This window comes from Brachyistius frenatus, unplaced genomic scaffold (genome assembly GCF_029030835.1).
Source record: "Brachyistius frenatus isolate BFR_SWC_R1_liver_20210118 unplaced genomic scaffold, ASM2903083v1 Contig_17, whole genome shotgun sequence".
NCBI classification, from domain to species: Eukaryota; Metazoa; Chordata; class Actinopteri; family Embiotocidae; genus Brachyistius; species Brachyistius frenatus.
Genome location: NW_027210616.1, coordinates 3909848 through 3932987, shown reverse-complemented (window position 1 = coordinate 3932987; position 23140 = coordinate 3909848). Strand labels below are relative to the sequence as shown.

Below are 23140 nucleotides of genomic sequence, written 5' to 3'. Positions count from 1 at the left end.
AGGCCACCATGGCATACTGTGTTGTCACTACTTGCTTACATATACTGTATGTCGTTCTAGTGAACGAATTGACTCATTTAACAATACAGCCAGTCAAGACAAGTTCACACTCCCTCCAGGCCGTGGACTCTGTACTGGTCTAGCTAGTTTTTCTTTACTTAATATAAACAGAGATAAACTGACACACACACACACACACACACACACACACACACACACACACACACACACACACGCACACACAAGGGTTTAAAGTCACATTTCCCACATAACCTGTTTTAATCTCCCTCTCACAGACACGCATTAACTGCCTGGTCATTTTTTTTTTTAATCTTTAATGGTGCAATTAAAACCATTCACCAACACTGTAGCAGCAATAACAAATCGAAAATTTGGCCTGGCTGTAATATTTGCAGTTTTTCCACGCAGTTAACTTTCATTATCATACTACAGTTATGGAAAACTCCCAGCACAGAACTTGTGTTATGGAGTGAAATGAAAGCTCCAGGGCCTATACTTTATTCAGTCTCTATTCTGATTCATATATTAAAATAAAATATGCAAGTGAAGTGGCATGCTTCCAAGTATTGTGTTTATGCTGTGTTGTATGTTTGCTTGAATGGGAGCTGTGGTGCTTTAATGAGCTGAAAGGATTACTGATACTTAACCTAATTATTTTGCTCCCTCCCTCCAGGACTCTGGCTTTCACTCTCATTGTGATTTATGAATTGTTCACCTTATGCTTTTTAATCAATCACCTGGTCAATGATGTTGACCTGCTTTGCGCTTGTCCTTGTCACTGCTCTCAACAAAGTTGTCTGTTTAGTGGACTGTAACACAGATGATTTAGATAGAGATCAGAGTTGTGTTTTCACAGCTTCAGTATTTGTTACACGACTACCTGTGCCTCTAAAAATGGAGTTCACCCAGTTTTTGGGAATGGGGAAACTCCAGATTAAACTAAAAAAAAATCCCACGGGAAACTCACAGAGTCTCGTGTGAAACCACAATGACAAACAGATCTGGGTTAAAGTGTTTTTCCAGTCCCACACTGACTTTCCCCAGTCTGTTAAAAGAGGAACTTCATCGTTTTATGACTTTTTTTTTTCTCCCTGTCAACCTGCTTTATAAAACCAAATACATTTACTAAATGCTCTTCTCTAGAGCAATTCACAATAAGTGTAATAATTGAGAAAGGGAGACATTTCCAAGTTCATCTAAACCTCTATCTCTTTTCAGCATTTCCACATAATACTTTTAGCCTTTGTTTTGACGTGTGTCACGACCTTAACTGTTTTAAAACTTCTTGGATAGAACCAGGGCTGTACCTGACTCAGACGTTTGTCAGTTGATTTGTCTGTTCAATATGAAGAGTCAACTCTCCCTTGGACTCTCGCTTTTTCTGGATTGCAGTGGAGGTGTCGTCGTCTGTCGCCACCTTTGGGGTTGTTGGGGCCTTATGTGATCAAAAAACACCACTACTCAGGGCGTCACACCCAACCAGAAAACCCAGTGTCCCCCACCACTGGCACCTACGTGAAGCACTCTGCAGCCCACGCGTAGGGGTGATAGACTTGACCTTGACCTCCAAACCTCAGTGCAGTACAGCGGCTTCATGCTGGTCACCTTCCATGTGTCTCCAGTACCCAAATCTCCTTCCACCTCTAAGGGAGGCAGAGGTTCAATGTTTCTGTGTGAAAGCACTGCCAAACCTAAAAACAAAACAAAATGACTGCTCCACTTGCAGAAGTTGACTGATGATTCGACTCGTTGACGATCAGAGGGCAGCCCCATACAGAACAATTCAAAATGAGTAGATAAAGCAGTAGCGGAGGCTACATTTTCTAGCCACCAAAAATATCATGGGCCTCTGAAAAGAAATTAAAAGCGACAGACTGGGCACTTAAAGGAGGAGTCAGCAATTCTGGACAAAGGTTGACATCTGAACCCAACAGCCAAACATATACAACCCTCCCCTCAATGCAACCTCGCATCCACCTTCACGCATTTCAACTCTCTGAAATTTTTCCACCATTGAAAAACCTCACCGATGTTAAGAAAGCTCTTTTCCTTCATCGTTGCATGATCATCGCACTTCATATTCGATTTTTGTTCTTGTGACTTTGGTACTTTCTCGTCCATCTCCCCTTTCTGATAATGTGATTATGTTGTGCAGTTCAGCACATTAGCATATGTCATATTTACCGTCCCTCTCGCTCCCATAGTGTCCTCTCCTCGATCTCTTTTTCTAACTTTTTCTTCCCCCTATCTTATGAACTAGCACCAATGCCCCCTTTTGATAACTGTCTGGAAATGTGTTGTGTGCTGTGGTCCGAGCCACTTTGTTTAATTCCGATTTACAGAACCAGGGCCGTGTACAAACACCAGATTGTTTTGAGCACGCACAGAACGGACAGCTATTGGACTGTAAGAAGATATTTGCTGAATTTGACATTAAGTGTATTGGATTAGAATCGCTTACTCCACCTTTAACACGCTCCCTCACCTATATTATTATATAGGTATTTTGTATTATCATACAAAAGAATATAGCAAGGGGGATGTTTTTTTTCCCCCTTAAATACTTATGTGTCTCCGTCCTTGTGCATGTCATGCACGTCTGAATGTTTTATATGATATAGGGCTGCCTATCAGTGTGAGGCAACCAGGTGCAGGGCTGTCTGTCCAGATGACACCCAGCCTACACACCAGCCATATTGCAGACGTCAGAGATCCGGTGAAGGTTACGCTGTCGGTGGCCCTTTGGTGCACTGTGTTTCATGAGGTACGCAGTGCGCTGGAGTCAACAGCAGACACGCTCATCTATCCTCCTTATACTTCCCCCAGTCCAGTTCCACCTACATGTTGACCCCCACCTACTGACTGCTGGAGCTCCTTGCCTCACTGCAGACGCCTGGAGGACAAGCAGCAGCATAAGGCCCGTTGTAACTAGGGCACGCTGTATTTATTCACTGTGCCGCATTCTGCATACGTCTGTTTATGCTGCATTATAAAGGTCGCACAAGTTCAGTAGGTTATTTCTGTACAAAATGTACACTTTAATGCAGCTGTCTTACAATAAAGTGTGAATTCAGTGGAGCATTTTGGAGCTATTTCCAAATAAGTCCACGCATTTGAGCTGAAACTACTCATTTTGTTATCATTAAATAAAACTGTGATTATTATAGGATTAAATGACACATTCTTGTTTATTTAGTGTCCTTGCAGTGTAGCTAAAGCTTATCATGCTCTGTTATATAGACTGTATTTTGTTCTTACTTCAGAGCTTTAATTCATTCATCAGTGGACAACACTGAGATGGCTGTGGTGCGTAGGCTGTCGGGGTGGGCGAACACGGATGATCTCTGCTGGTTCTTTAGTTTGTAAACAACAGTATCTCAGAGGGGGTTTCATATTCCCTATAAGATATAGCTGCCTCCAGCTATGCTTGTTGTTGCTGTGTAGTTTGGGTTGAGTATAGATTGTACGTAGCATACATCATACCATTATACTGCGTAACAGTTTGATGTCGTTACGCCAGAGTATCGCCTTTATCACGATACTAAAACTATACAGATAATATTGTGTACAATATGATATGGCACAACCTTATTGGGCCACACTGCACCATAATGCAGCATCAAGCCCATGTCTCTCGATCAATATTGAGCTATAATTCCATTTAAAGTCAGAGTTTCCTTTCTTTTTTTCTCACTCAATCCTTTCACCTCATTTGCCTCTCATTTATTTGCTGTATGTTCTGTTCCTGTATCTTCTGGCCTCTTCCTCATGTGAGATCGATGCTGTGGTCTGTAATGTTGTGCTGTCTGGCAGCTATAGCCTTAAAATACTTCATTTCAAATTGAATAAGCTTAATTTCCAAAGAGTATTATAGCTTAAAAAAGAAATAGAAGTGAGTAAACATACTTTGCTTAATGCAGACAATCCATGCGGCTGTTTTGTGTCTAGCTTTGTTTTTTGACATTTTTGAAGACACGGCCATCTGTATGTTTTTGTTTTGAACGGTGAATGATGGGAAACTTGAGTTGCATTTTGAAACCGAGTTAGAGTTGTATAAAGATGGCAATATACCTGGGCGGTTTTATCAGTCTGAAGAATGTGTAGAGTAGTCCAATGGTGTACGTAGACTATGGAGTCAATCAAAACTCTTGGCGATGTGACTGCCTTTTAGTGGTCTCTTAGCTGGCCAGTCCACGTTTGTCCAGACTGTTATATCTTAACAACTGTTTGATGGATTTTATCTTATTTTGCACAGAATTGAGTTGGAAATTTTTGGATTTTAGTTAATGTGACAAATCTTGAATATATTGCCATTAAATTTGGTACAGCCATTCTTATCTTCTTCAGAATTGATTATAATCACTTTGGTGATAAATAATTTTCACCAGTATTAAATCATGTAGAGCAATGCTAATGTTAGCATGTTGCTCAAAGCACCATTGTACAAGTAGAGGCTGTTGTACTTCGAGTATACAATGACAGTAATCCGTCTTTTTCCATTTTCTTACATTTCTGCATTCAGGGATATCATTGCGACACCCACTTATGAGTAACTGTTAAATAAAACTTGTCTCCTGATGTAAAATATCGAGTCGACTAGTTTACTGAAAGCTCCCAGAGATCATTCTGTCTGCTCAAGAACCTATTGTAACAAACACAACCCCCAAGTGGGCAAGTCAAATTTAACCTACTTACATATTATTCCATGGCATGATTTCTCTATTTTTAACTGTCCCCATTGTCTTCCAGTATCTGTGAAGGCCCCAATAGAGGCCAAAGGCAAAGCTAAGAAGGAAAGGCTTGGTTAAACAGTTGGAATCATTTTTGGGAGGGGGAATCTTCTGGAAGGCAGCTGTTCCAGCAGCTCATAAGAGCCAAGAAAAGGTTATTCTTGTGAATATTCAGAGGTACCGGGTGCAGTATAAACTCGGATGGCTTTGGAGGAGGGCCAGTATTGCTGCGCAGCTTTCCAAGAATGGTTGTAATGGCAACTGTGCGCCATTTGGTGTCTGGTGTGGCGAGAGCGAGGAGAGGAAGTGAGGAGCGTTGCTGAGGAGCATTTTGATGATGTGGGTTGCATATTGCTGAGCTGCATCGTCAGGTTGTGCGTAAGCAAAGGCACTTGACACTGACGTGGACCTGAATGCAGGACAGGCAAAGCTGCAGGAGTGCTTGTCTTGTCCCCCTGAGAAAAGTTTCTATCGATCTGGAGGTAGGCTGCGAGGAGGAGGAGGAGGCACAGACGAGCATAATGGTTAAGCAAGCAAAGCAACGGCTGTACCTGCTCATCTCTCATTTCTGCCTCATTATTTTGGCTGGGATGTGCCTTTGTTCTTGTGTTTGAAGGTGGGTGTATCAATTCAGTTCCCACCTCCTCCTTATCCCTCCTTCTCCCACTCCACTGCAGTGTTCTCCTTCTGGGCTGTGTATCTGCATGCTCTCACACGCACGCGCGCGCACACACACACACACACACACACACACACACACACACACACACACACACACACACACACACACACACACACACACACACACACACACACACACACACACACACACACACACACACACACACACTCCTTCCCTCACACTCTCCCTCCCGTTGCTTCCTCCGTCTGTGTCTGCCGCCATCAGAGGCAGGGACTGATAATATCGGCTCCAACGCCCTCTCCTCCTCCTCCTATTTTTTGCACTCTTCCTCATAATGCATCTTGCCTATTGTTTATTCACTTTCTGCATTGTTGTGGTGCTGTAGCCTCAGGTTTTATACAGCAGCTGTCTTCCTTTCTCTTCAGTTCCAAAGTCCAAAATGCAGTTCGGACTTTGCCTTCTCCTCGGAAGTGAAATCGTGTTTCTTCACTGTGTGTCACCTTACCGATTATTATCTGTATTCACCTAGTGACCGGACACATCACTATGTTCCCTAAGAGAGCCGCACAGCAGGCTGCATGCATCATCCTTGCATCATACTGCAGTATAGTCTACACACCTTACTCTTCCACGTCCGTGAGCAGACAAAGCTGTTCGGAGTCAGCTCAGAGCTGTTTTCAGTTTGAATATTAGCATGTGGCTCAGCCATGACTGTGCTTGTACCAGTGAAAAAAGCGAGGAACAAGGACAGGCTCTGTGAAGGGAGGAGCTGCATTTTTAAAATGCTCCGTCATTGGTCAATGACGTGCCCGGCCTGCCTGTAATGGGCTGTCTGATTGGCAGTTGCTTTGCATTGAGCACAGCAGCTGCAGTTGTGAGGAACTGCCCCTTCCCTTTCTGCCCTGTCTCTCCTTTTCCTGCCTCTTCCCTTAACATTAATAGCTGTCTAGGAATCATCTGTGTCGACCACACATGCCAGCCCGTGCCACTTCAAGGACACCACTTTTCACTGTAAATTGCAGCATGATTCATGTCAAGTTAGTCCATTAGTTTCTGCTCTGCGGAGCTCACGGGAGCTGAAGTGACGTCTCTGTCCTGCCTGCAATCTCCCTCCATCCCCTCTCTCTCCATCCCCTCTCTCTCTCGCTCTCTCTCTCTCCCCCCCCCCCTCTCTCTTTTTGTATCACTTAATCAAGACATAGCTTGCCCTTTCCTGTTCATTGCTGCCTCCCTCCCTCCTGTATGCTCTGCTCCCCTATTTGTTTGCCCTCGCTTTCTTCTCTTTGGCTCTTTTGCTTTCACCCTGCTGCCTCGTGGTCCTCATCGCCCTCCGTTTAAACAAGCTCTCCGCGAGGTTGTGGCTTTACATTAACAACATTTTCTCTTCAACAGGCTGCCGTTTTGTTCATGCCTCAAATTAGTGTTTGTTTTTCTGTTTTTACAGTCAACATCAAGACAACAAGCAAGGACATGCAGCAGAGAGGTCAGTGAGGAGGATGACAACAGAAGAATAGAGAACGGTGAAGGAGGGATGAGAAAGAGACTGAAGTAAGAGGAGGAAGTGGAACTCCAAAGTGCCTACTGCGAGGGTTCGTCTGCCGAGTCTGCTGGATTACAGCAGGACAGGGCTCAGTGTGTGTTTGGCCTTGAATGGAGGCTATATTTTATCCTGACAGCCACAGAGTCATCCATCCCACGTTGCTGGGCTGCTTTCCCGGCATACCCTGAGCTGAGCCGCCACCTCGACTAATCATTGCAAGGACAATACAGTGTAAGGCTCTGCTTGAAATCTTTTCTCCGTCAGGCTTCCCAAATACAAGAAGAGTAAACCTGAGTTTGAACTCCTGCCTCAGCCTCGGCCATGTTGACGTGAATGTAACGGTGACTTACAATAGGTGTCAGTTGATACAGGTGAATGCACAGACTCTCACCGACATATCCAAGCATGCCAGAGTGATGTCCTCAGAGTAGTTTCCTTTTTTTCTTGTTTTTTGAGACAGAGCTGGCCTCTGCTCACACTCAACCCCCCCTATCTCACCCTAGTGAAACTTCAGCTGCCACTTTTCCCAGGAACAACTGATAAATATCCTCCAAAATACACCAACCAAAAGGACTTGCTGCCTATTTGCACTGAGGGAAAAACTAAAATATTTTTGCTTCTATTTCCTCTGTGTTTTGCTGGGGATTTTTTTTTTTTCTTGAATCACCATTAGTCACCCCTGCTCTCATCAGACAGTTTTCCGTCCATTGGCCCCACCGCAGCTCAGTGTTTGTGAACGTCTCCGATGGCTGTCAGCATGACCATGGGGCGAGACACCAAATGGCTGACCTTGGAAGTGTGTCGTGAGTTTCAGAGAGGCACCTGCTCACGGTCTGACGCCGAATGTAAGTTTGCACATCCCTCCCGGAGCTGCCATGTGGAGAATGGCCGAGTCATCGCCTGCTTTGATTCACTCAAGGTAACAATGCAGCAGACATTACACACATCAGTCCCTGCTGTAAAACAGCTTGTTTATTTCCAGGCGTTCATTATGGCCCGTGTCAGGGTTGTTGATGCCCTCTGGCTCTGTGTAGTATAATGTAGTTAAGGTCATGCTAGCTTGTGGACTCTTACACACACATCCCCAGATACACACAAACCAGAGTTGTAGGTAGTGTCTTAGGTGAGGTAGACCACCTGTAGGGAGAATACAAATGTTGTTGTTTTTTTTACACAAAAAAGACCATATATTTATATCATATAGAGGTGAAGGTGGCTTCCACCCTCACCTAAATAATGGTTGAAACCTTGCAAATTATGTCAGCAGATTCTCTCTTTTTACAAATACTTTGAATTTTTTGTGCTATATTTGTTAGAATATTTCTAATTTCATCCTTATCTCTTTGTGATTCTGTGAATTATATTGATATTCATCATTATTTTGTGTTTATTGGTAGGGTGGGTGATATATACACAATTCAGGCAGTTTCATGATAGTGATATACTGTGCATATATATATATATATATATATATGATGCTACAGCACATATCAAAATTTAATGTGAGTCTTACCGTGTACTGTGATTGACAGGAAATGTCTGTAAGAAGGGAGGGAATATGAGTCAGTTCCATGATTGTAATGGATTAAGGGATCTAATTACCTCCATGGAACAGCTAAAGTCATGTCAAAAGTCCTCTCTTTCCTCCAGAATCCCTGTTTCCTTCTTTAGACCGCCTCAGTTTTGAAATCTGAAATCAAACAGGAAAAAAAAAGCATCTAATTTTTTACCTGAAAATACCAAAATCACTTGATTTTGGTAAGCCCATTTGTGTCTGGTTTCGTTTGACACTGGAGTGTTAACCGGATTTTCAATTTTAAACTGAAAATTACTAAATGAAGTTGTTTTTTGTCATCGGATTTCAAAATGAATGTGGACTGATCTGAAGTTGCATGGCTTATTCAGCTTCACACAGATATTAAGCAAATCCGAAATTTCATTTGCATGGCTCTCGCAGTGCTGCTGTTTAGCTGTTTTTTATTCGTGGTATTTTTTAGTTTGTACCTGTCTTTATAATTTAAACCTGCCACACAGAGCTGAAATCAAACATGTAGATCATAGGGATCTGGTTATACTGTCTGATTACTAAACATTATTCCACACAGCCAATCAGAATCAAGTATTTTCAGTGGCCATAGTATCAATCATGATATTGCCCAACAGTTTTTTAAACCAGTCAAACTGACATATGGTAACACAGATTCTTAAAACAGTGTCTTCTGGTTAACAAGATGTTTAAGCCCCTTTTCAACTGCGGGTACCAGCTCTACTCCACTCGACTCAACTCGCTTTAGGTACCAGGTACTATTCTGGATTTCATTTTGATGCCCCCTCAATGCAGCATCATTACTATGGCGACACCACATTAGTAAGTACCCTGACGTCATCTTCAACAACACACACACACACACACACACACACACACACACACACACACACACACACACACACACACACACACACACACACACACACACACACACACACACACACACACACACACACACACACTCGCTTAGTGGATCCTTTCATTGGCAACCTAACAGAAGAACATCTGCATCTCATTGGACCACAGCGGGGTTCTGCAGGTTGCCATTAATCAACCAGTCCAGTGAATGAACAGGATGTCCGGTGTCATTGACGCAGTGACGCAGTGATTGTCACGATTCTCTCTGCTTAATCAGTTGTCTGCAGGGTTTTCACCGCACCTTTTAGTATCAGCTCAACTTGTTCGGAACCTTGACGGAGGTGATACCAGAAATAGTACCAGGTACTATTTACAACTGTTGCCGAATGGAAAAAAACAAAAACAAAGTTGAGCCGAGCTGGTTCCAGCAGTGGAAATATGGCTTTATTGTTTCCATTTGACTGAGGCGTAATTTATCGTAAAGCCTCTCTGCTGATGGTCCGTTTCATGCACCACACTGATATGGGCTAGTCGGTCATGTTGCTTCAACATGACTGCAGCTGCTCTCCTGACTCTCATCCTCTCTCCTTCACCACAGAAGCACAACACTAGCACTGCTGACACTTAGTAGAAAAGCACTCTGAGAAGTGTTGACGCTTTACTGTATTTTAGAGGAGCTCCAACTATCAATGGCCAATTATGCTAAAATCAAAAACAGACTGTTGCTGTGTCGGCGTGTGTGTATGCGTCTTGATTCATGTGTGTTTGTGGGAAATGTTGCTCCTCAGCTTTCCTGCCACGAAAAAGTGAGACCCAGACAAGGGGCTTTCTGTCTGAGTGCAGCTGCTGTCTCCTGGTTTATTGAGTTAGGATTTATTATTCAGCCATTTTTCTGTGTTATGTCCTCCAGAGCAGGGGGGAGATGGAGAGGAGAGACAGAGAGAGGGGGCCTAGCAACAGCACAGGAGTGCGTATCCATTGGATAGTTTGATCTTCCTGAGTGGCACGGCTGTTTTTAGCACAGAGCAACAGCCTGGCTCTGTACTGGTTGCATTGAAAGAAAGAGAAAGAGGCAAGCTGCTTTGTACCAGAGGCAGTGTAGACTCTTTAAAGGCCACGTTTAGCTGTTTGAAGCCTCAGGGTCATGTTGTTAGTTTGAGAGCGAACTGAAGTTGGTGACAGTTGAAGGTCAAAACGGTTTCTTCATCAGGGCTGGCAGCAGGGCTGTGGTGGCGGCACAATATGTCAGCAACCACCTCTTTACAACAGTGCCTCTGTTCTCATTGAAGCTCAGGATTATACTCAGCTGACAACCGTTGCTTTTGGTGGACTGATTAGAAAAACCAAAGAAGCACCACGCTCTGTTCCCAACAGAACCGCTCTGAAGCATCACTCCCTCCTCCTGCTCCCTGCCCATCCCTCCCTCCTTTGTTAATTTTATGGATTTATCTGCTAATGGCTTCCCCTTCTCACCGTCCCTCCCATATCTGGCATCTCCATGCCGGTCCGAGCCGACTGCTGTCATTCCCTGTTGCTCCTCCATTAGCTCTGTCTGGTCGGTCTGAACCTGCTGCAGGGGAGGGGACAGGGGAGCTTGCCGCTTAGTTCTTTTTACCTTGTTAACTGGAGTGCAGCTGTCCTCTCAAATGATTAGTGTGAACATCACATCTGCCCACCATCCTATTTTACAACATACAGTAGTTTCAATAGGAGTGTTACCCAAGAATGACAGCATTGTATGGCTTCAACTAACAATACTCTAATATTAATAGATTTATCCATTCGAGTCTTTGTAGATTCATTGATTTTTCTTTTCTTTTGGTCAATAAAATGACAGCAAAAGACCATCGTTTGTCCAAACAACAATTTTGCACCCAAATTTACTCAATTTATCCGAGGGAAACGGATAATCTTGGCATTTTAGAGGCTGGAACGACCAATTCTTTTCAATTAAATTTCATGACAACCTATGCAACAGTTGTTGAGATATCTTACGAAATGACTGGTACTGTCATTCCTACAGTCATGCCGATAGCATGACTAAGACTTAAACTTGTGTCAATCAGTCTATTGATTATTCTTCATCATCACATATAAGAGTGAGTTCAAACTTGAGCGTTCTGACTCTTTCAAAAACAGCCAGTTGTCATATGTTGACATGGGAGTTAATGCAGCTCTAAAAATGCATGCAACAATAGATCTGTGAAGAATTCTCTTTATCGATGTCCCAGCCATCTCTTCTCGCTGAATGCATCAACGCCACACCACTGTACGAACAGGGACTTACCTGGTTGTTGCATAGTGTGTTGCTATGGCTACCAAAAGGAGATTCCTGACCCAATGCTCTCCTCAGCATTGCTTTTCATTGGCCTCCTTCTGTACCCCAGATTTGAAAGGTTTTACATCTGTGTCCATGTTCATGATTAGTCCAAGTTTTGTTTTGATGCACACAATGGACAAAGTCCACCATTAGATTTATTAATAGGATCCCTTCCCCCTTGAGTTGGAGCAGGAGAACTGGGCTCCTGGGACTCTTTATTACAGACTCGTCCCGAAACACACAGCTGACACAAAGCTTGTTTTCATCTCCAGTGTAGGCGAGTATGTTTGTGTTCATCCATGTATCATCCTGACCATTTTTCAGACGCTGCATGTTTGTATGCTTTTTGTCCGCTGTGTGAGGTCGTGCGAGTGGATGCGGATATAAGAGACACTGCGGTTTCCTCTCGTCTAATATTGCTCTCCTGCTGCTGATCCCTTTTTTATGCGTCCTCATCTCAGCTCGACATCATCCATCACCGTCAGAGTCTCTGCACCATGACGTCAGTTTCTTCTCAGACTATTTTTTTTTGTTTTCCTTTGCTTTAGTGCTCTGTCAGTTGTGCAGCATTGACAGGATCATCTAATGCATTGTGTGGGTGTGGTTTAATGACAGAGCATGCGACTGACGCTCAGTGGAGGTAGTTTAGCAGGTTAACAGCTCATCTGCAGGGGCAGGCAGCTGCTGTCGGCCCAGGGGTTTAATGGAGACTGCAGTTTCTCCTCTGAGCGTGCGTTGACCTGCAGTGTTCCTGCAGCACCATCTTCACCTTCCCTACAGTCTGGCAGGGACGAAGGACACTTAAATGACATTCTGGGGCAAAATGAATTGCTTTTAGATAAATGGATCAAAATGTAATCGAGAGTTTGTCAGGAAACCAAAAATATTAAGTATAAAGAATTATTTCTGATCAAAACAATTTGTGGCCAGAGTTAGTATGTAAAATATATAGTCCTGAAATGATTAATTAGTTGATCAACAAATTAGAAAATGAATTGGTATCTATTTTATTTTATTATTGAAGTCATTTTTCAAGCAACATGGAAAACCTTTTTTTTTTTTTTTTTTTTTTTCATATTTTATGGATTTAAACTTAATAACAAACAGAATTTCTGATGAGCTATTAAAACTTGAACTGTTAAACCTTCAGTGCGGAACTGTTGTCTCCCCCTTCTGCCAGTCAGAGTAATTAAAGTACTGACACATGCTTACATCAGAGGCCTAGTCGTAGCCTAATCTGTTCCAAAAGCCACTGCTATGAAATAGTGAATAAATAGTTTTAAGCACTATAACCTCCTTGAAATGACTCGCTTCACTTTCAGAATTTTATCCAAGCAGTCCGATAACATTTGGAAAGTCTTGAAGAGCTGGGTGATGGAATTATTTTATCCCCAATTAAATTAGCATATAGGGTTAAACCAGAAGTTATCCAGCTTGGCCGGTGAAAGTCTCTGGTGAACATCCTCTGCCCATACAAAATATGCATTCATCTAGCCAGGGCAGGAAGGTCTCACCAGACACCAGATTTAAACACTAGTGACATACAGAGAGAGCTACCTGGCAGTGATGGGTTAAATCAGAAGTTCACTTATATGTAGAAGTCCCACACTATAACTTTCAGCTGAAAGCTGTTTATTTTGGTCTCTGGGAAATTTTTGATAAAGAATTTTAAAAGTTTTCTGAGGTGATTATTTGGAAGAAAAAAAAAATCCCCATATTTTCTGGATGACATTATCAATATTAGCTGCCATGAAGACATAGCATCTATTACAGATTTGACCAAGTGCCAGTTCTTACATTTTTAGGTAAAGTCAGAGAGTTGTAGTGTCATCAGATAAAAAGCTGCAGTTGGTGTTCTGCATTTTTCAGCTAACTCGATAATCACTTTAATTTATAATCAAAATATTGCTGAGCTGTCTGACCTCTGGAAAAGGTTTTTACGACTATTTCTTCATGTTTCATTCATTTTTATTATAAACAGCATCTACTTTGCATCACTGTATGAGGTTATGGTCATACAAACTGTCTGCTGCCATTGTTTAAGTCTGCATGTGTTGAATGAAGCTTTGTGTTCAGATACAAAAAGAGAAGCTTTGACTGCACATAAACACACCAACACAGCACTGGCTGTTTACCCAACATGTCACATGTTGCATTTGTTAATCAATAGTAATAGTATTGCTCAGTGTTCAATCGATTATCCTATCTAGCAAAGTCATGTTAGAGCAGGTATTTTTGATGATAAATTGCAGTTATTTGAGCACATTATTCCATCAGAAACATGTCTTTGTATGATTTATTTATAAAACCTCATGTCAAAAAACCTCCCCCTGTTTGTACATATCCTTTAAAATGATATTTCTGACCTCCTGTGGTGATAATAAAGTAATATGCACATAAAGTAATAAAGATAACAATCACAAAGTTATGATTAATTAGCGATTCATTTCCCAAGTATACTTCATAAAACTGGTATGCATATACGTCATGTATTTTCAGTATTATACAGTTTACTCAAACACTAATCATTCTTAACAAAAAAGTGGTCTTCAAAAAAATAAAATAATGATGCTTTCAGTCCTTTGCAAACCTGTCATATTGTTGTATTTCAATAATATATCTTATTTTTATCATGATAATATAAAGGAATCTTCTATGTAACCCTGCCCTCTAAACAATACACCATCAGTGCATGTGCTGCAGTCAGTCATACGCGTGTACTTTTTGGGGTTTTTAAGTAGGTTGCTCTTTGGATTGAAATCTTCCAGGTGGAGATACAGAACCTGTCGTCCAGGATGGTGAGAGCTGAGCATATGTTTTCACCCTCCAGCTTTATCTCTTGTCACTGGGATTTATTTTCCTGCCGTGCCACTGTGGACAAATCCAAATACAGCTCAAATACGTCACATGTCATTTCACACTGCTTTGAAAATGATTCACTAATGGTATGAAAATAAATTGTAGACTTTGACTGAAACTAAGTGAACAACTTTTATTTTTTAAACATATTATTTTAATTTTATATATGTATAAGAAACACCTTTGAATGAGTGCCAGTTACATTTCGTCATGTCTGTTCTTCTCAGATCTGAGCTCTTTTAGGAAGCGGTTGCACATTTCTCATGAATTATGCAGCGTAAGCTCTTTTGGGGCTTCATTAGTACTTAATTTGACCAGAATTAACAAGACATATTTCTTAGACTGGTCTGAAAATGCACTTGATCCTCAATGTTTAGTTTAACAAATTGTACTTGAATATATGGATGAGTCCTCTTGCTATACTTAGATCCGTTGCTGCAATAATGGAGGATTTTAATCTTTGGTGTTGGACAGTTCTCCGATCTTTGTTGCCTGGATCATGACACTCTCCTGTTCGATGTAGTTTCTCAGTCACATTATTCTCATCTCCCTGTTAAGTGTCACACTATCTGCCTGCTCTCACCCTCATCTCCTCAGGGGCGCTGCTCACGAGAGAACTGTAAATACCTGCACCCACCTCCGCACCTGAAAACCCAACTGGAGATTAACGGGAGGAACAACCTGATCCAACAAAAGGCCGCAGCAGCCATGTTGGCTCAACAGATGCAGTTCATGCTGCCTGGAGCACAACTGCAGCCCATAGTGAGCAGCCCGTACCAGAACTACCACTCTCCAGTTGAAGCAGTGTGTTTGAAGAAATGTCTTATATTGATCAAAATACCACTATTAATGTACTGTGTATGATGCAATAAGTCAGACACAAGGAGACAGCTATTTTATTTTATTACAGAATAGTATTTGACTGGCATTACGTGCTGCTAGTTATTCCAGCACATCATGTTATCTTCTTTCCTTAAAAAAAGAAAAAATAGGGAATAAAAAAGAGTATTCTTCTATTATTTACATATAAAAGCCAGTTACATACAGTAGAATATGATGCCATGCAGTTATATTCAGCAACAGGGATGGTGGCTTTGAAATACACTCTAAGTCTTCTTTAACTTTATAGAAGGAAATTCACTGAATAGCAAGCAACATACAAAAGCTTTTGCGTATTATCGATGCCAATGGTTTTTTTTAATGTTTAAAGGAGTAGCACAGCTGTAGGTAAATGTGTTGTTCTTATTGCTGCCAAAACCCACAGCGCTGGTAATGTTACCAGCAAATCTCCTGAATCCAGAGATAGCCCTGCAATAAATTGTTTCTCTCTTGTTTCTCTGGTTCTCTTCCTCTCTCAGACAACATTCCCAGTGACGCCCTCCATGGCCACGAGTCCCAGTATGGCATTCAGTCCATATCTGAGCCACATGGGCCCGGCCATAGGCTTGATGCCTGAGCTGCTTCCCAACACTCCCATGCTGGTCCCTGGGAGTCCAACCGGCCTGGCATCCATGGGCAATGGCACCTCCGCACAAAAACATGTGCGCACAGACAAGCTGGAGGTATGCAAACTGTGTGCAGTTGTTGTGTTTCTATGTTTGGCCAAAGTATGATGAAAGGTAAATGTTGATCAGTGCTCCTGCTGGCCCTGACAGGTTTGTCGAGAATTCCAGCGTGGTAACTGCACACGAGGTGAGAGCGACTGCCGCTATGCTCACCCCCTGGAGGCTGGCATGGTGGACTGCAGCGAGAACTCAGTCATCGTCTGCATGGACTACATTAAAGGCCGCTGCAGCAGAGACAAGTGCAAGTACTTCCATCCCCCGGCTCACCTGCAGGCCAGGATCAAGGCTGCCCAGCACCAAGCCAGTCAAAACACAGCGTCTGCAGCCTTGGTGAGTCCTCTGTGCCATGATAGGGACAAATACTAGGGACAAATACAAGGGGCAAGTAGAGGAGAGCTCTGGGTTCTTTTTACCAAATATAAACATTAGTCAAGGGCTGGACATTTTAGTAGTAGTTTTTCTATGCTATATACAACCAGAGAAAACAGAAGAAAACACGGGTGTAAGCCAGTACTCATCTTTTAGAAGTCACAAGTCAACTTTCAGCATATCTGCTCAACAAACACTGCCACTGAAATAGTAGATGTTCTTGTTCCGTACCTGGCATATTGTTTACTGATGCACTGAGGGATCAGGCGATCACAGAATCCCACAGCCAGCCTCAAATGTGATAATATAGTCTGGGGATTATGTTTTTCATGAATACCTGCTACTTTTCCTGAGCCTGTACTTTCAGTGAAGCAAGCTGCAGGTGCTAAAGTTAGCATTTTGAGCACCTGTACAATAACCAGGTTAATCTGCAGTGCTGATGCAGAAAAAACAAGAAGTACTGAGAAAAATACAAAATAGTAAAATGAAATGAATTAGAAACAAGATATATTTCTGGAAATCATATTGTTTTTCTGCATGCTATTGAAGTGCTGAATATCTTCTATTATTGTACAGTCGTAAATGGATCACATTTTAATGTATTTATCTGAGATAAATCAGGGAGTATAATTAAAAGTGTATTCCTGCATCAGTCTGGCATCATATCCTACAATGATGTGCTCTGTGTTAAAGTTTTATATCTATGTTGCACTAATATGTGTAAGTCATCTTCCGCTACAGTTTGATGTTTCAGCACTGTCCCCATTAGACAATGAAATTATAGAAATCCATTTTGCTCTTGGCCTGACCTCTGGGATGTCCTACATCACTTCAGCTAATCTTAGATACCGCAGTGCCCTCTTGTGGTGGTAAGAAGCGTTCACATCAACTGGATGTTTAGTTTAAAGAGTACTTACAGATGACTTTACATTTACCCAGAGATGTCCCCAGATGATGTCATTTTTTTGTTGCAGGGAAAGTGTTTCCTGTGTATACTGCAAGGAGGAGTTTTGTAGCCTGCAGTTCACTGTGCTGAAAGATATCCTCTCTTTCTCTTTCTCTGGTTCTCTCACTGGCCAGGGTTTGCCTCCAGGGGTCATGCAGCAGCTACCAAAGAGGCCGATCTTAGAAAAGAGTAACGGAGCTGCTGCCACTGTCTTCAACCCCAGCATGTTCCACTACCAGCAAGCCCTGGCTAATATGCAGCTCCAGCAACCAGCCTTTATCCCCACTGGTGAGTCTCTGGACACGTTTGCAACACCAGTGTTAATCTGTCATATGTGTGAGCGTGACACTGGATTCATGAACCCTTGGAACCTGATTCAGAAGTGCAAGAGTTAGACGACTGGGCAATACTGTGGGATACAAGGAGTTGCAGGTCTTGTGGTAACAGTGTGCATGCTGTTCTGTTCAAGGCTCCTCTGCAGTGTAACTCTTCATATTTACTCCTTCTATTACCCTGCATTATTCTTCCCTCCCCTCTCTGCTGTGGTGCTTGCATTTGATGCGCTCTTGCTTGACTTGTGATGAGCAAATAAATGACAGACAACAAACTCATCAGAATGCCATTATGTGAAAATGCTGCATGCACTGCAGGTTATTGGAACCCATTGAATTGGACAGCGGAGATCTGGGAAATCTGTTTGTGTATGTGCTTGTATACTAAGGAAAACACATCAGTGCACTCGCACATACTACCAGAATCACACATTGGTCAATGCTTACTAGACGCAAAAGACGTTGTTTGGTATTACAAGACAAGGTCAAAAGCTCGTGTATGGTTGGACCATGTATCAAACGCTAGAGGGCTTTTAATTTGAAACTGATGCAGGAAGTTACTGCGTTCGGCTTATCCATGGTGTAAGTTTCTCACTCAATGCCCCAGTGACAGAAGTTTGTATTTATATATTCTTTAAGAAAGCCAGTGGTCAATCTATCTAAGTGGCTGTAGGCTTGAGCAATGTTGACACTATACAATCTGCTCATATTTGATAATCAGAGTTTTCTTGTGTTACATTTGTATCAAAAGATTACGGTAGGTTGTGAGAGTTAAGTTTTTGGATTCACGTGTCTGCGAGTGAAATACACACAATGTAGAGCAATAACTTCTCTTTGAACAGCCTGGCCAGCTGCATGTGAGGCGTTTAGCGGACATCTGTACATTGTGGCCACAGAAAGTAACCTGGTTTATACTCTGTTCCTCCAAACTGCATGAAAACTAAAGATTTGTATTGTAATGTACAGTGTATTTTTAGTATGTTAAAATGAATTTTATGAAAATGGAATTGGGAAAAAGTATAATTCAGGAAACTGGTATTGAAAGCAAGGTATCTGTACTAGTACTATTACCCCAAAATGTTAATGATATCCAACCCTGTATACAGTAAATCCAGTTTAGATAATTCAAATTGAAATATTAAGGGGGGCCACCACTGTCTAAAAAATTGGGGGGTTAACAAAGTTTTGCAGTCAGGTTAAAGACACAGAAGCCTGATTAGTGCATAAAGTTGCCGTTTTTAATGTCACCAACTTGTGCCGACAGGAATAAATAAAAAAGCAAACCATTGCTGTCCAAAGCAAATGTGCAATCATCCTTATGTGTATAGAAAACTATCTGAATATGTTAATATCCTTCTCATGTGTGTAATGCATAAATTAATAGAAATTTTAATGAAATGAAATTAATGAGCATAAAATGATGGCTTATTGTTGCATTAAGATTCTGGCCAAAACTTGTAAATATAATTATTCTATCTCGATATTCTGGGTAATTTTTCCCCCTCAATCGACTGGGGACGTTTATAGAAAATAAAACATTTGAAAATATATTTTGTTGAAAGAGATCTGAAAGTGATTGTTTTTTGCTCTCCCTCACTTATCAACAATTGGTTTCCGTGTGTCTTTGTTTGTTGTTGCACATATGGACTAATTGTGACAGCTTTGATGTTTCTTGTATTGTCTGCACTAACCTGAACTTGCAGCTGCCGATCGCATCTTCTTTACCGCAAATCTTTTCTGTTTGCTCTCCTCTTGCTGTTCTTCTCATCATGTATTTCTTATTTTATGCTCATGTCTGTTCAAAATGTGACGGATCATAAACTATACTTTTTGTGTTAGTGGACAGTTATTGGATGACTGATTGGTTAATTGGAGGACAACATGGTCATACTGGTTAGCATGTTTTAGCCAAATAACTACAAATTAACCAAGCATTACAGCACTGCCCACAACTTTTCAAAGCCACAGTCCATTAGGATTTCAATGCATTTCTCTAGGCTTTTTTTTTTTAAATACCCACAGAGTCTCATTAACTTAAGGGAATTTGGCACTGGTTTTTTTAATTTTTTTTTAATTTTATTTTTTTTATGTCTTTTCAATATTTGTTTGAAATTGTATTCCTCTGTGAAAAAGTTGGCAGAAAATAGGGAGCGAGAGAGAGCAGGGGGAATTAATTGAAATGAGCAAATCTAGCCGAACTAAAACCGGGGATTTTGCACTCTGTTCTATATCCAAAAAAAGCTCTGACAATTAAAATACGAGCTTTTTGCCTTTATTTAGATAGCACAGGAATATGACATGCAGCAAAGATACGAATTCAGAAGTCGAACTGGGGATTCAGCTGCTCAGTTCTCTTGGGCCCCCAAAAAAAATTTTAACGGCTGAATAAAATCAAAAGCTCAGAATATTGATTCCAGATTCAAGGGACCAAATTGTCTGTCACATAGAAAGTAACATAAATTCCTCTTAGACACGACTCCATATAGGACAAACATGAGTAGAAATATCACAGTTACAGTAAGTCACGATTGCTAATATCAATACTGTTAAAAAACTAAATTTAAAGGTGTGACCTGTCAGGTAGTTTCCTAATGATGGGATGTCTTTCCTTGTCATTAACGGGCTGTGTATCTCCGGTAACAATGTCTGGTTTGATCCAGTTATTTCACTGGCCTGATTGGTGATGCAGCTCAGTTTTATTTTATGGTTGGTGGTTAGGTTATTGTACCGGGATGAAATATTGGAGCTGATATTAAATCGCTGATGCAGATGTAGTTGTTTCTTTACTGAGAAACATTTCTGTTTGCTTTCATACTTTTGATATCAGTGGTCAGCTTTAAGTGTTTTCACAGAGAAAAGGTGACTAAACAGGCCTCAAGTTTTGTAAGTTTTACACCATCCTGGAAAGTGTCAGTATTTGGTCAACACTAATATGAAATTCATATGATAGACACTCATTTTGGAGGTTTTGCACCCTTTGTTAGCACCCTGTTTATTTAAGAAGTTTTGTTAAAAAATGGTTGTTGGAAATAGTCCCAAAACTGAAGGTGTAAATTCAGAATATTGTAGTTAAATCATAGAAAATGAGATGTTGGCTAAGGTAGCTACTGTTGATGCTGTTGCATTGTTGTTCAGGTTCACATAACACCTGAACATGTTGAGACAGTTTTAGTTAAGATAGTCTACCCTCACAGAAAAAACACAAGTTTCCCATGTTTTCCACATTGGAGGAACCTGGGAAAAACATGTCAAGAAGTTTTCACATGGGAATCTACCCACCATGAAATGTTCCAAAATACACATGTACGTTTTGCACACGTGAGATTCATGTGTTTTTTCTGTAATGACAATGTGGAACAACTATCAATGATTACAGGCACAGCACGCACACAGGAAGATACAGTGTCAGTATGCTGATCTTAATTGTGGAACTCTGTGTGTGTGTGTGTGTGTGTGTGTGTGTGTGTGTGTGTGTGTGTGTGTGTGTGTGTGTGTGTGTGTGTGTGTGTGTGTGTGTGTCAGTCTCAACCTCTCAATGCAACTTTGCTAACTTTGTGCTCTACATTCATTTAAAATTTACATTGAAATAAGGTCAACACATTTTATAAGACAAAAAGCTTTAAAAAGAAATCTATTTTATGATCAGTACACACTTCTCGATAACTCAAGATTCAAAAACCAAATATCAGTTTATTATTCAGATTTTTCCTCTCAGATCGTGCTTTTTTTTTTAAACTGTCATCTGATTGTAACTGTGATACTGTTTTATTATTTGTTTCCACAAATCATCTGAGATGATTGTGTATCTTGGATTAGTGTCAGAAAAAGGAAGATGGATGGATGATTGCGTTGTGTGCACTATTTGTCCTGTACTCATATTTTGTATCAATATGTTAGCGTTGTCTTCATCCAAAGCGGCCTCAGAACAGAACATGTTGAATCCAAAGCCAAAGGAAGATTGTTACTGAATCACAAATATATCAGTAAAAATATGTTTCTGAAAAAGGAACTATTGCTGTGATATTACCGAAAAAGAATTTCTCCTTATGGATCATTTGCTCCCTCCATACACATTATCCGTCCATTGAATACAATTATCAGATATTCCAGTCTGATTAGATTGTATGACTGTGTATTGCCTTGTTTGTTTAACTACCATTCGTTGTTGAACGATGCATTTTGTTTTTTATTTTATGTAACGGGTCGGCTAATTGAATATGTAATTTTCTTTATCTCTTATTTCGTTTGCATGTGTCCTGATACCTGTTCAAATTCATCCTGACAATATCACTTGACTTGACTTGCCATGACTTTTGATCCTACACATTTTGCCATGGTAACCATATCATTCCTGTCCCCCCCTCCGCCCCCTCCTCCTCCTCCCTACCTGCATCCTCGTCCTCTGTCTTTCGTCTGACTCGCCTGAATAAAAGTTCCCATGATGCACGGTGCCACCACTTCCACTGTTTCGTCGGCCTCGACCCCAGTCACCAATGTTCCTTTCGCTGAATCTGCCGCCTCGAATCAGGTTTGCTCTTTTGTTTCAGTTCTCTTTTATTTTAGCTCTGTAGTCCTGGTCAGTGTTTTTTTTTTCCTTTTTTTCATCGAGTTACAAAAACGCCACATCACGCGTGTTATGTTCACATTTCATCTGTCGTTACTTTTCAGTCTGTTGTGTGTTGAGCAACCGAAAACAATTTGTTTTGAGAGGAATCTTAAAATACTGTTTTCATCTCAATCTCTGCTGTTGAACCATTTCATGTCTGTCAGTCTTTACTGTGGCTCTTTGTAATCTATGAACATATAGTAGTTTTTTTTATTTTTTTATTTCAGTATTCACTGCAGTACTACATAATATAGCCAGATATACAGTTTTTACCAAAGTCTTTTGCGGCACTTGAAAATAGAGAATGCCTTTTAAAAGATATAACTTCACTGAGGCAACAGTCAGCGCTTTGGTACATCTTATTCACCCATTTCTAACTTAGATGCAATAATCCAGAACAGACGCCGGTTAGCTTTGTTTTTGAGAAACAGTCAGGTCTGAGAGGGATTGGGATCATTGTGCTTGAGCAGCAACAAAAATGTCTCGTTATATATTTAGACTTCAGTAAAGATTAAATAATATGCTCAGCTGAACCAAACTTACTAAGTATGTTGTTTTCTTCACAGTAAAATACTCCTGGAGAGGAAATGTATGATTAATGCTACTCTACTAAACTATGAGGCTTTATTCAGTGTATTCGTTTACTAGTATTGACTTTAATTGTCACTGGCATGATTTTAATAAACAGCTTCAAAAGTGTTTTAAAATTTGTTCAACTAGAAAACCATGATCCAGGTTTTTGAACAGAAAGAAACAACATTTCTTTTCCATTTAGACAACATTTGCTGCTGTTCTTTTGAAC

At 41.0% G+C, this 23140-nt stretch overlaps 1 protein-coding gene across 11 annotated transcripts in view; it reads left to right on the top strand.

Moving 5' to 3' along the window:
* The window catches only part of mbnl3 (muscleblind-like splicing regulator 3), a 31122-nt gene that overhangs the window by 861 nt on the left and 7121 nt on the right, over window positions 1–23140 (top strand). For 2 of the 11 annotated variants that reach the window (XM_069694440.1, XM_069694439.1), the window contains exons 2-6: window positions 6839–7853; window positions 15118–15324; window positions 15879–16082; window positions 16176–16415; window positions 17535–17688. In XM_069694440.1, coding sequence (XP_069550541.1) covers window positions 7680–7853; window positions 15118–15324; window positions 15879–16082; window positions 16176–16415; window positions 17535–17688 — 979 coding nt within the window. In that variant the 5' untranslated portion in view covers window positions 6839–7679. The other 9 variants (XM_069694445.1, XM_069694443.1, XM_069694437.1 and 6 more) reach the window with 8 other exon arrangements.